At 40.3% G+C, this 13,608-nt stretch overlaps 1 protein-coding gene across 1 annotated transcript in view; it reads left to right on the forward strand.

Annotated features, from left to right (window-relative positions):
• Positions 1 to 13,608, forward strand: part of ARHGAP15 (Rho GTPase activating protein 15) — a 379,241-nt gene that overhangs the window by 342,012 nt on the left and 23,621 nt on the right. The window contains exon 13 of the mRNA XM_081168151.1: positions 10,611 to 10,716. Coding sequence (XP_081024277.1) covers positions 10,611 to 10,716 — 106 coding nt within the window. The remainder of the gene's footprint in view (positions 1 to 10,610; positions 10,717 to 13,608) is intronic.

Here is a 13,608-nt window from a genome sequence, read left to right on the forward strand (position 1 = left end):
TGGATAGTGTCATTAAGGAGGCCTAGCAAATAAGGCAAAATCCACTCCTACCCAACCCTGATACTCAATAACAGTAGGAACCGATGAGCATCTGTCTCATGTACGGTTTGACCCTCAGTTTAGCTAAACATTCTAGCTCATCTTTCAGAGGGGCTACTGCTGGTCTCTTTGTAATAAGGTGGGTCATCTCATCTTATCAGAGACAGAAAGCCTGACAGCTGGCACCATTTCCTGATCCTCGTGGACTCTGGGGGCAACAGCACTATGACGTTACAAAAAAGAAAAGGGGGGGGGAGAGGCAAACTTTTGCTGAACTCCCTGCTCTGAGACCCTCGCTTAATCTCCCTCCCCACCCACACCCCTACTCCTGTGCCAAATGATTTATTTATTTATTTGCCAAACCAGTTCAGAAACAGGCAACTTAACATGGCAGGTAGTTAAACTGATGTACCATGCATGTTGTTTTGTGAGCTAACAGGTTAAATATGGCTTTGCTTTAAGTTTCCCCATCAAATTCGTTTTTATAGAGAAATCTCTGAAAGCAGAAGGGGTTGAGGGAGGGTGAGGTAAAAAGAAATAAATCATTGTAGTCTCAGGAACAGTAATCCTTGTTGAGGATTTTGGCTGATTGATATAAATAACATCGTCCCCGCCATCTGTCCGAAGAGGGACCTTTCCAGTTAGTGTTAAGCTGCAACGGCAGAATAATTAATGAATGGTGTCCTTTGTGCTGGTAATAAAGACAAGACAAATTATGTTATAATCCAACTGCTGCTCATTTGTCACAGCCAAATAAAATGTCAAATAAAAGTGAGGGGGGCCCAGTGTTTGTTTAATGGACTGCAAGCTACCTGTTCGTATTATTGACAGACAACTATAGTATAAGTTCTGGATGTAGAGAGCAATGAAATGCTGTGAGGAATATTCAGAGAGAAACTCATACACATTTTTTTTTTAGGGCATGGCAGAGCAGAGGAAGAAAACGTTCACAGCCTTAAATTAATGCAAGTCTTAATTATATAGCTATAATACCCCTTTTTCCTCTGAGGAAGGTTGGTTTATATTACACACTGCAGAGGAAATTGTGAAGTGGGAGTGTGTGTGTGGAACTGACAACTCCACAACAGCCCCGATGCTGGAAATCTGTAAGAATTTGGTTGCGTTCTCATCTCCCCCTTCCAGGACAGACATATTCATCCAGTTGCTAGGAAAACCAAATAATGAAAACATAGCTGGGATTTAGCAAAGTCCCATCGGGAATTACCTATGATAGAGGGCAAGGCTGTACTTCCTCAGAACATGCTCCTGCTGTAAAAATTCACAAACCTGGCATTCATACAGGCATCTGTCGCTTGCTCTAATGCCAGTTCATAGTATACATACAAACATCTGCTTCCATGCACAAAGGGATACAGAACGCTTGACAGGTCTGTGTTAGCAGGGTTCGCAATGCCAGTTCTTTATGCAAAAACCCTAATGCTTCCCGTCAAGCCATTAGAAGTGATACAATCAGCCCAGGCCCCATTAAGCCATCAGTGTCCACCTGTGATAAAGATGGCCATTTGTTTTCTTAAAGCCCACTTAATGTCTGCTTAACTCAATTTGTCAGGAAATGTAGAACAATTTCCTCACAGCCTGAAATTTGGTAGTGGTTCAAAGTCAAAAGGCCAGGTCTAGTCTTATTCAAATGATATAATAAACAGTCTTCAAGTCTAAATCTGCCCTGGGGAAATGCTGTTTACTTTGTTTGTTTGCTTTCGGAAAAAAGAAATAGAAAAAAGAAATGAGAGAACAGAAGAATAAAATTAGTGTGCCTCTTACTATTAAAAATCCTATTGTTTCTGGGTCCTTGAATTGGCCTTTTAAAAAATTACATAAAACTTTTTGAAGCAGCATATTTTCATTTTAATTTATTGCCACAGAAAAGTGTGCAGAATCGGTTTTAGTCATATTATAGTCCCCAGATGCTTCTGCCACTACTGGGAATTTGTACAGCTATTTTTATACATTTTCTAAGAGACTTATTCAACTACTTTATGTTTTTAAACAAATACAAATATATATTTATTGGTTTTTTTATTTTTATGAGCCCTTCATAAGGGTCAATATCGTGGGATTTAATGCTTCTCCTAAAGAGGGGTTCTCTATTCTGAATGCAACTCAGCCTTTAGTTTTTCACGTATAAGTAGAACTTCTGAAAATAAGTAGGGATGCATTTCCCTGAGACTTAGGTAGATTTCTTCTCCTTTAACCCTTTTCCATTCAGTCATCCTGCGGATCTGACACAGCTCTTTGAAAAGGCAGGAATGAATCCCTGTGAAAACGGGGGGGGGGGGGGCGTTCATTCAAGAGCTGAAGGGGGAGGAGATCTGAGATCCCCATCAAGCAAACACATTCTAGTTGGCGGATTGCCTTGCCTTGCCTTGCCTTCTCATGCTCCCATCCTTTTATGCCTGGGAAATAAGATGTGGATTTATTCTTGCAAGAGGCATGAATCAGTATTAGGAAGGCATGAAGACTTGCTTGGAGATAGAAATACCTTGGCCCCAAGATTAAATACATTAGATTAAAACAAGTGCTATGTTCTTGTTCGTTTTATCTCTCTCTCTCTCTCTCTCTCTCTCTCTCTCTCTCTCTCTCTCACACACACACACACACACACACACACACACACACACACTTCCCCTAGGGTGAAAGGTTTTTATTTGTAGCTACAGGGAACATGCAAAAAGAGAATGTGGGACATGGATTAATATATTTTCATACTATTTTTGGTTTTAGAAATATTTCGAGAGCGGGGAAACTATTTGGCCATTTTTGTTCCTCTGGGAGAGAGAGAAAAAAATCAGGCTAAAGACTTCCAATACACAGTCTCTGTTGGCTTTAACTGCTTGTTAGGGAGGTGTGTGATAGCCTCAAGTTGTGCATTTGCCGAGAAAATATCACACTATCCAGATGTTCGTGTCTGCTCTTTCTGTGCGCGCAGAAAACCATGCACAAAACTGAAGCCGAGCAGAAAGCACCGACCAGGAGAAAAGAGGGGAGCAGAATTGTTTCTCAGTTAAAAGCTAGTTACGAAGCAGGGTAATATCTCTTAGGATTTTCAGCTTTACATTATCACAGTGTGGTGAAATGAGCTGGTAGTGGTATATATAGCAAAACCCCTCCTTCCTCAGAAAGAACCCTCTGTGAAAAAGACAAGAGTTGGCTTTAGGTATTCCAAGCAGAGAGAGGCTTATTGCGTGAGATGCTGCTTCTGTTATAATTAGGGTCCAGCAATCTCCCCCCCTTCCCTGTTTGCCGTTACTTGCTGCTACATATTGCCTGTAATGTATGGCACTGTTAAGGGAAAAAAATTGGAGTCAAAGTGACTGGAAAGTTAGGTCTGCTCTGTGGCACTGTGAGATTGTTGACATCTGCCGAGGTTGGAGAGCTCAGTAAGCAGGAAATGGAGTGTCACTCTGAGTGGTAGTTTACCATTATCCTGGCATCCTAATGAAGTGTCTGCAGTGCACAGAGCTTCTGGATGGCATCTTAACGCACGGCTAAGCAAAAGCACTTCTCTCCTTGTCACTGTCATCCATCTGCCTGCACCCTACTGTAGCCAATGGGATGGAACCATGCTACAATGTGCTATAAGCCATTTAGAGTTGCACATTGCATAATCAGTCCCATCAAATATGTAAAAAAATGACGATTATTGGTTATTTTTCTCAAACGATGGCACCTGGAGGTTGAGACATTAAAGTTTAACTTTTCTAAGTACTGTGAGCATGGTGCTTTTTTATTATTCCATTAATTCCACATATTTATTTGTTAAATGGAATAGAGTTAGAAATTCATTGTCTTAAGTCTTGCTAATGGACTGAAAAATATGTATGAATATTCATTGGAAAACTCTCTCTTTATAAACCACATTTTTGAACTGATCAATTGATAGTGTTGAAATATTCCCCAACATTTTAATTTTTTATTATATTTTTTGGGCGGAGGCATGAATAAAAAGCAAATCAATTCATATCTTAACTTATAAGTTAATGGTGTGTGTGTGTGTGTGTGTGTGTGTGTGTGTGTGTGTGTAATCAGTCTGTTTATGTTGTAAACTTGATATTGTGTATAATGGATGAATCAGATTTGGACTGCTGACATTTAGCCAAAAGAAATGATAGATTAGGTGGAGAAACAGAAATGTCTGTGTTTCTATTTTTGTATCCTTTTGACCATCTATATATTTTATCTCTGTTTATCCATCTTTATACACACACACACACACACACACACACACACACACACACAATTACTACCGCTTAACGGAGTTCAGCTGGAATAATATGTGTTTTGTTTTAGCCAGATTTCACACAAGATGCCAGATTTGGGGAGTGGTTGGGGGAATATGTTTTAAGAGTCAGGCTGGCACAGAACTACTAAAACTGAGTAAGGGCAATAGAAATTGTCTAAATCGGATGTTTTATTTACATCCAAGAGGGCAGAGCATAATTTAGTTGCCTCAAATTTTTTCACAGACATTAAAACTATAGCAAACATACCAGCAGGGAAGCTTGCACAGCAGCACAGTGGGGGAGCTTGCAGAGCGTCTGCCCAACACTATGTCTGGTTGCAGCCAGCATCAGAAGCCTCACATTTTCTTTAGCACTCAAAAATCTCAACCTGGTTCGCTCCGTTTTTATTTTTCAATAGAGGCAAATGAGGCAGGCTGACAGATGAAACTTGTGACTCAAAATATCCTCCTTAAGAAAAGGCGTGCGTCTGTTTTATTTATTTAAAATATATTTTAAAGGTTAAAAACCTTTAAAGATTTTCCTTGGAATAAAAGAGAAACACAATATGAAGCAAACCTAATAGCAAGCGAGAAACATAAAGCAAGGAGCGAGAGAGAGGCTTTTAAATAATAATAATAAAAATCTGAAAGAAGATGGCAATACTTTCAATAGTTATGAAGCCTGGTGGAATACTCTTTAAAAAATTAAATAAATTAAACCACACTGAGATGCAGCAGGACAGCACTCAAGGTCTTAAATCAGACAAAGTGTTGAGGTGAGCCATGAATGCCAGTTTAACATTAAACATGCACACACATTTTCTAAAGCCTCCTAGAAAAGACGAGTCGGTTGTGGGGTAAAATGACTCTGGGCCCATCAGCCATGAATAATGCAGCAGGGCTGAGGGAAGGGGAAGAGGTCAAACTCCATTACCTTGCAACATAATGAATTTATGTCAGGTTGGAATCATAGGTCCTATTCCTAGCAAATGGGAGTTATGAGAGATAAACTCTGGACTTCCTGTTCAGTAACAAAGTGGGATGCTATTAACATCCATGTCCATTTCAAATTAATTTTTGGAAGCATCATTTCTGTTCTCAGAGCGTTTGCTAGACGCAGGAGAGTTAATGCTTTGTTTCTTCGTTCGTTTTCCACCACTCACTACCTACATGTGTTGTGTTTTACACACACAATTCCAGTTGAAACCGAGGGGCCTGCCGTAAATGTGCAAAGTATTGAAGCCTACATTATAACATCCTTTTGTTTCCTCTGATTTTTATATGTTACATGTCAAAAATGAAAATGACACGCTTGATGCAGTTAGCACATTTTGAATAATTCCTCTTGCTATAAGCTGTCAGTACTAAGATTGTGGTTCAAGAGTCACCTGTGGCTTTAAGCAATTTAGGTGCAACTCTTTTGGTACTGGGGAAAGCAAGCAGAGATTAAGAAAGCTGTTAGTGAGCTTGTGTGCTGTGGGAACAACAGGATGTGCCTTTGCCCCTTCTCCATCCTTTATGCTGCATGAATCAGTGAATGAATCAACATTGTTTTGCCTTCCCTGTGCCAATTTATTTTTTTTAAATCAAATTTTGTAATGTATTGTTTTTTAAACACACACACAGAGATCAGTATCAACCTTTCTAATGAAAGTATATCCAATATTTTCATGGAACTATAAAAGAGAGAGTGAGTGTTATGGCAAAAAGCCTGGCCTCAGCAGCTTTGTGGGGGAAATGGTGAAATGTGACTGTGATTTATAATGAGAAAAGGTATCTACAACATACAATTTTCTACCTAGCTGCAAATAATAATTCATAGTGATGTCCCTTCTAGATAAAATACCTTTGCTATGGAGGACCCATGTGGTAAGATGAGCATGATAAATGTCAGACCAGTGCAGGTAACGGCCTTACAAACCATTAAGATTAGCTCCCTCTTTTTCCCCCTGATGATAACAGTAACCATGCTGTGAGTCTATGTGGTAATAATATCTCAGTACTGATAAATGCCAGAGCCAGGCAGAGGTGTTTATCATTCCCAGTTCAGAAATGCTGACTAAAGGTACCACATGTTGCCTGTTTTTCTTCTTTTTTCAGTCAGATTACAATTAGCAGGGAAGTTGATTCATAAAACAGGGCTGTGCAAAATTACTTCTGTGCTTTAACAATGAATTAGCTGTTTTTCACCAGCTTTGTCAGTGCCTGTGCTTGAAACTAGAAAGCAATAAAGGCCATTTTACATTTGGAAGTGCTGACATACATTTGGGGGGTGCAGTGGATCTTGTACTCTACATCATTTTCTCACTACCTCTTTCAGATTCCCCCCCCCCCGATTCATTTTAGTCTAACGTGCCTCAGTTAACATTAAGTCAAACTGTGGAGTGAAATTGTGTGGGAAAGCATACAGTAAGCAGAATTCTTTGTTTGAACAAGGGCTTGGACCGTGTTTCAGGTGTACAGCTGACCAAATTAAGATCTGGTCTTTTACATTACATGGGGCCATCACATAGATTTGGATCAAGTCATGGGGTAGGGGTAATTCAGCCGACTCTGGCCTCCGTATGCAAAAACACACACCTGCACCATATCTCATTCCCAAGAGATGGCTAATCTGCTACAAACAGAATTTGAGCAGTGCAGGGGGAGGGGTAAGAAAGCCATGTTTTGTGAATCTGTTCTGCAGATTCCAAGCCCTAGCAGGTTTCCCCACCTCCAATGGCAAACACCACTGCTATGGTTCATAGGACGGGACATTTACTATGTGGGCACTCCAACATGCAGGCCAAATAATTGTTGCAGTCCATCAAATCATCAAACAGCAAATATGTAAATTGTCTTACAATGTGTCAAGTATCAAAAGATACCCAGATCTGTAAAATAGTTCACTATCATTTAACACACATTAAAGCACTAATAATCCTCATCTCCACAGTTTAATAGGCTGCTATTCAGAATTTGTGATCAAATCTTAGTTGTATCCACTATGAATAAGGCTACTTTCTAGTTCACCCTTCTTATTAGAGTCGGTCATCTAAAAGATCATTTGAATTTTGCCGGCAATCAAGCCAAATTGGTCTAGGATGCATCCAACTGATCCACTTGGAGGAGCAGTCAACAAAATAAACCACAAATGCCTAAACCTACCACAAAGATACTGAATGCTATGTGGAAATCTATTTAGTTGAGATTCCTTTATTGCAGGGGGCTGGACTAGATGACCCTTGGTACCCTTCCAATCGGCTCTAAGACAATTTCTTGATTCTTTTATCATTTTGAAGCTTCCCATGGGATTACTCCCCCCCCCACCTTTTAAGAAGGAGCATTAAAAATACTTTTGCTGTAAGTAGCACACACAGAAGGGCAGCTGTGCCTTAGTCTTTTTCTGGGTGGAATTGCTGTCAAAAGATTTAGAAAGCATCGTTTTTGTTCTTGGGGCAGCTGGTATTTGCTTATTCTGCCTTCCCTAAAGAAAAACAGGAGAGAGAGGAGAGGGGAATCTTTATTCACTTTCATACTATATACATGACTTCTTAAAATCAAACACACACACAAGAAATAATAGTTCCTCCAGACTGTTCGTCACTTCATACATTGCCACCATGTTTAGCACTTCACTGCAATGCTGCTGAAGAGAACTGAGCAGAGTTCTCACTCATCACATACGGTCATCCGTTCTATAGTCTCAGCCTTCACTCCATTTATTTGCTTTTGTTTCAAATTTCTCCGTAGGTAGGTAAACAGTTACATAGATACATACCCACACCCAAGAACAAATAAATAAAGGTAAAGGTACCCCTGCCCGAACGGGCCAGTCTTGACAGACTCTGGGGTTTGTGCGCCCATCTCACTCTATAGGCCATGGGCCAGCGCTGTCCGGAGACACTTCCGGGTCACGTGGCCAGCGTGACAAAGCTGCATCTGGCGAGCCAGCGCAGCACACGGAACGCCGTTTACCTTCCCTCTGGTAAGCGGTACCTATTTATCTACTTGCACCCAGGGGTGCTTTCGAACTGCTAGGTTGGCAGGCGCTGGGACCGAGCAGCGGGAGCGCACCCCGCCGCGGGGATTCGAACCGCCGACCTTTCGATCGGCAAGCCCTAGGCGCTGAGGCTTTTACCCGCAGCGCCACCCGCGTCCCATAAATACGTTCCCATAAATTCCTCTGGTGGGGAAACTGTGGCCCTTCAGATGTTGTTGGACCTCAGACTTTCACCACCCCAGCTGACATGCCCAAAGGTCAGAGATGATGGGGGGGGGGAGGTGTTCTAGCACCTTCTGGGTAGCCACAAATTCTTCATCCCTCATCTAAGCCATTTATGCCAATCCTTCTTACATAAGGGACTGCACTGCAGTTATGAAACTATTGTAAGGTCTTCAGTGGCTTCCTGTACATATCTACCATGAGAAACATATCCGTCTCTTACTGTTTCAAGTGGAGGCTTTAAGCGATGAGATCAATTTATTTATTTTTACTGCACTGGGTTGAAGCTAGGAACAAGACTCAGGTTATCTAAGACCTGCAGCATGTAAAACGGTTTCCCTGTGTCAGGGGCCTCTAACATTTATTTTATCTTATCTTTCATGAAACGAAAGTAGAGCTATACATGCTTCAACATCTGATGCAAATATCTCCATCAGAAACCATATTTTAAGACTTGAAACCATCAATCGCATTAAAAAACACACACGCTTATCCTGAGTCAGTCAGCAGCAACACTGTTATCACATCATCAAAAGAAGTTTCACATCACAAAGGCGATTATAGGTCTCAGACTCACATTCTTTCATTACTGACTAATTGTTTTCTACAAAAAGGCAGTTATGAAATGAGGAAAGGGGATACTAAGCAAAGGACAGGGTGTGAACTAAGAATGTCAACGTAGCTACGAATTTGATCACAAGAGAACATGAAACTATGGAAAATACAATAAGAACAAAACGAAGTATATAAGCACCAGAGATATACATTAAAAATGTTTGATGGGTTCAGTCCCATTGTCTGCATAAGGGCTAAGTCGATCTAAGTAGTAATTAAGCAAATAAGTAAGATAGAGACACCTGTGGCCTAGTTTATACTGAGCTGCTAAATCTGTGTCTGAGGTGTGCCACTTCACAAAGGGATCCACATCCTTTTCTAAAAAGCATCCCCTCCAATTAAAAAAGACATGTCATGGAGAAGGAATCTAGTTTAGCTTCCTTCCTGACTTACTAGTTGTTTATATGTGGGATTCCGCCCCCCTCCCCTTGTGGAAGCGTTGGATCACAGAAGCTCCCACCCACACGTTTATGTGATATTGCTCAAACATAGCTTTTCTATTTCCTTGAAACCTTCACCTCTGTTCTCTCATAGAAAATGAATGGATTAACAAATTATGAAATGTTTCTCCTCAGATGATGGATGCCATTTTTTTTAATGCCATACATGTAATTTGTTAACATAAAACTGTATTGTATTTAAATTATAATATTGAAATAATTATACCTGCATAGTTATATCCCTAGCTGGGAGGGAGGAGGCCTAGTTATTAATGGACACCACAGCTGTGCAAGTATGTTTTCATTCCCGCCCCCAGGCTGAAGGATGCACAGAAATTGCAGTAGAAATATTAATTGTTTTTCAGGTAACTTGGGTTGGCCATGAAAGAGGTTAGTCATCACAAAGTTTGTTCATTACATTTCAGGTGGGCTGTATCCAAACTTGCATGAGCAGAAACCTGCTCACACAGTCAAGCTTCTCTGCCCTTTCTCCTCACTTGCAGCCCTCTTTTGATTCCCAAATGTGTCTTCCAAAGTTTGGAGACAATCAGAAAAGGCCTGGGATAGTTTAGGACCCACCCAACCTTAATTTTTTGACTAGTTGTTTCAAACAGATTTTAATACTACGTTTTTGAATTGCCATAACCTGACCTGGAACCTTGTTTTGGTGGGTGGGTAAGAAATTGAATAAATTATAATACTAATGCTAGGGAAGGGGAATCACCCCAAATAATCACCCCATTTCTGGCAGTTCCCCCTTCCCACTACAGCCTAGTGAAGCACATGTCAGGCTGTTCCTGGGGAGCCCTGACCCTCAGGAGAGGTTTTTCAGAGAACAGGAGATGAGGAAGGGTGAGAAATCTCCGTTGTGTGTGTGTGTGGATCTCTGCTTGCACAAGTTTGGATACAGTCCATTAGAAAGTAATGTTCAAAAATAGATATGGTTGTAACACTTCAATCTTAGCTTGAGACCCATATTCATAGTCTGAGACAGCCGTAGCAAAAAGCAAAAGATGCTAGATAGTCAAATATTGTTCTGGGATCATAACTTCTTTTTTCCTTTTTTCCTCAGAAATTCAAGACAACAAAAGTAGAGTGAAAGTCATCAAAGACCTTGTACAGAAGCTCCCGAGACCAAACTACGACACCATGAAAATATTATTTGAACACTTGCAAAAGTAAGTCAAGCTACTCACTATAAAATGTGATGTATTAAGAGTTAGACACTTAAATTGCAATGTGATTTCGTCCTCTTCTTATTGCTCTGCTAATAAGCTTTCTGCTGGTTGAAATTTAAGATATCATATCACTTCATCCAATATAAATGGCCCAGGATGAAACTAGACTTCCTAGTCAATCTTGGTTGGACAGTGTTAGTATTTTTTTTTAAAAAAAAAAATTATTCATTTTTCCCCTTTTCAAAGCTGGATGAGAGAAGCTGAATACTCTGCAACCATACCTCCTCATTCCCCATTGCTTCAGGCAATTTTCTCTGGTTTATGAATAACAAACACACCTGCCCCATCACATCTATTTGACCCTCAGCTTTAGCAGACAAACAATTTTGAAATGGTCAATATTCTTCATCATATTTGCTTCACAGAACTAACAGAAGAGATTATAGAATCAGCGGGTACTGCTTTTATGTACTCATCTATGGGGAAAAAAGAACCAACTTCGGTTCCACTTAGGATAGAAAGTAGTATATTGAGTCTCGTGCGGACTCTCTGGAGAAAAGTTGGTTTCATGGTATTGGGGAGGGGACTCCTCCTACAGACCTAAACTATATTTTAATAAATAGTGGCTTTATAATGGTTTTTTCCCCCTGTAATCTTTAGCTCTCTGAGTGTGTAATTCATTGATTGTTATTGTAATTTATAGGCCACCTTTTGGCCAAAAAAGGCCTCCGAGGTAGCTCACATGATTAACACACAAATAACAGAATTCAGTCAGGATATATTTTGCTAATGGTTGAAGATGTTTCACATAAGTTCGAAGAACCATGAGCTTTTCCATGAATGATTGGAAGAAGAGCTCACCCAATGACATATGTAGACTCTGTAGCAACGCTCATGCTTGTGCAAAGATGCACCACAAGTTCTTGTGTGAGCAGAAGAACAGATTTGGATGGACTTTTACTTTTGTCCTCAGTGCAAGAGTGCACACTGTAAAGGAAGGAGATGCCTTCTTTATGCAAAAGTGCATCTTTGGATTCAAAGGGGAACAGCTCTTCCTCTCTTGAATAATTCAATGATTGGGGTTTTTTGTACTTTTTTGCAACGATCTTCAACTCAATTTAAAATAAGTACTGTTGAAAAGGTGTTGTCATTATTTCCTTGAGACTGCACTATCTTGCAGCGCCATTCAGTGTTACCAGAGTGATATAATCTACTGACCACATCCTGTGGGATGCTCTCGCTGTCACTGATGCTCTCTATTTTAAATTAAATTAAATTAAAATCAGACAGAAATGAACACATGATTTTGGTTTTGGTTTCCATGACACATGGAGAGTGCAGGAAGAGTTGTCCTAGGCTTTCTGCACAATTTTGCAGCGCAATAACAGAAATACTGTTGCAAGCACCTAGCAAGTGGTTAGCAAGTAGGCTGCTCTAGTGTGCTTCTCCAAGCAAGTACTTATGATGGCCACCACCTCTATCCAATGCCACTAATAGCTGCGCACTAGTTCAAACACACTGAGAATGTGATGTTCTTTGCAAATTATCAGTGTAACCCACACATCCATTGAGACCATGTGTTTTGGGTGTTTAGTACTCCTAATGCAATAAGTGCAACATTATAATTTTTTCTTTATTGTTAGGTTTGGACAGGATAGGAATTCTAATAGCAAATAAAAAGCCTGATTATTGGCACTTGGGATGAGCACATGTTTAAAGCTTGCTCTCTGTTACAGAAACAGTTCCACCATTGTTGTAAATTGTTCCCCCCATCGTTCAGCCCGGACACTGAGGTCCAGCACCAAGGGCCTTCTGGCAGTTCCCTCATTGCGAAAAGTGAGGTTACAGGGAACCAGACAGAGGGCCTTCTCGGTAGTGGCACCCACCCTGTAGAACACCCTCCCTTCAGATGTGAAGGAAATAAGCAGCTATCCTATCTTTAAAAGACATCTGAAGGCAGCCCTGTTCAGGGAAGTTTTTAATATTTAACGCTGTATTGTTTTTAACACTTGATTGGGAGCCGCCCAGAGTGGCTGGGGAAACTCAGCCAGATGGGCGGGGTATAAATAATTTATTATTATTATTATTATTATTATTATTATTATTATTATTATTATTATTATTATTATTATTATTATTATTGCAAGGATAAACATGAGCCAGAAACTTTGGAAGTTTTCAGGGGCACTTTTGAATCGAAACAAGATTGGCGAGTACTGTACCTCATGTAGATCCAAGGACAGTCACTGCAAGAATTTTCCCGCATTATAAAATCATATTCATTATCAAGCTTGTTCTGATATTCATCAGAAAGGATATTTAAGGTCCTAAACCCTTTCCATTGGTGTATAGATTCATTCACAACTAAAGCAGTAGAGTGTTTATATTCTTCTTGGCATATATTGGACCTTAATTTGGTTGGAAGTCTTCATTATGACCTTAGGAGGATCTTGAGAGAACCTTACGGGACCCTGAAGTGTTTAACAAACATCGCATTTCCCCTTTGTGGAAAGTGGGGCTTCACACATGTTTGGAGTAAATGTAAGGCAGTTTTCCACTAGCTTATATTTGGGTCTTTTCCAGCCTGGAGTTTTTATGGCTTTGGAATCCTCCGATTGTAGGAATATTGCAGAAAATCAAATTGGGGCAGACACAAAAGTAAGCAGCTGTGTTCAAGTTCACACAGCAGCGCCGGATTAGGGGCAGCACGAGCCGTTCCCCCACAAAGGGGGCTGAGCCAAGGGAGTGCAAAATAATAGTAATAGTTATAATAACAACCTATTTATTATATATCTTATATATCAAATTATCTCCTCACTCAGAGTACCATATTACCAAAGTCTGCCCCTGCTCACAGATAGGCACAAGTTGAGCAGGTCCTGAGACTCTAGC

Source organism: Podarcis bocagei (genome assembly GCF_964188305.1).
Source record: "Podarcis bocagei genome assembly, chromosome: 1".
In the NCBI taxonomy this organism is placed as follows: domain Eukaryota; kingdom Metazoa; phylum Chordata; class Lepidosauria; order Squamata; family Lacertidae; genus Podarcis; species Podarcis bocagei.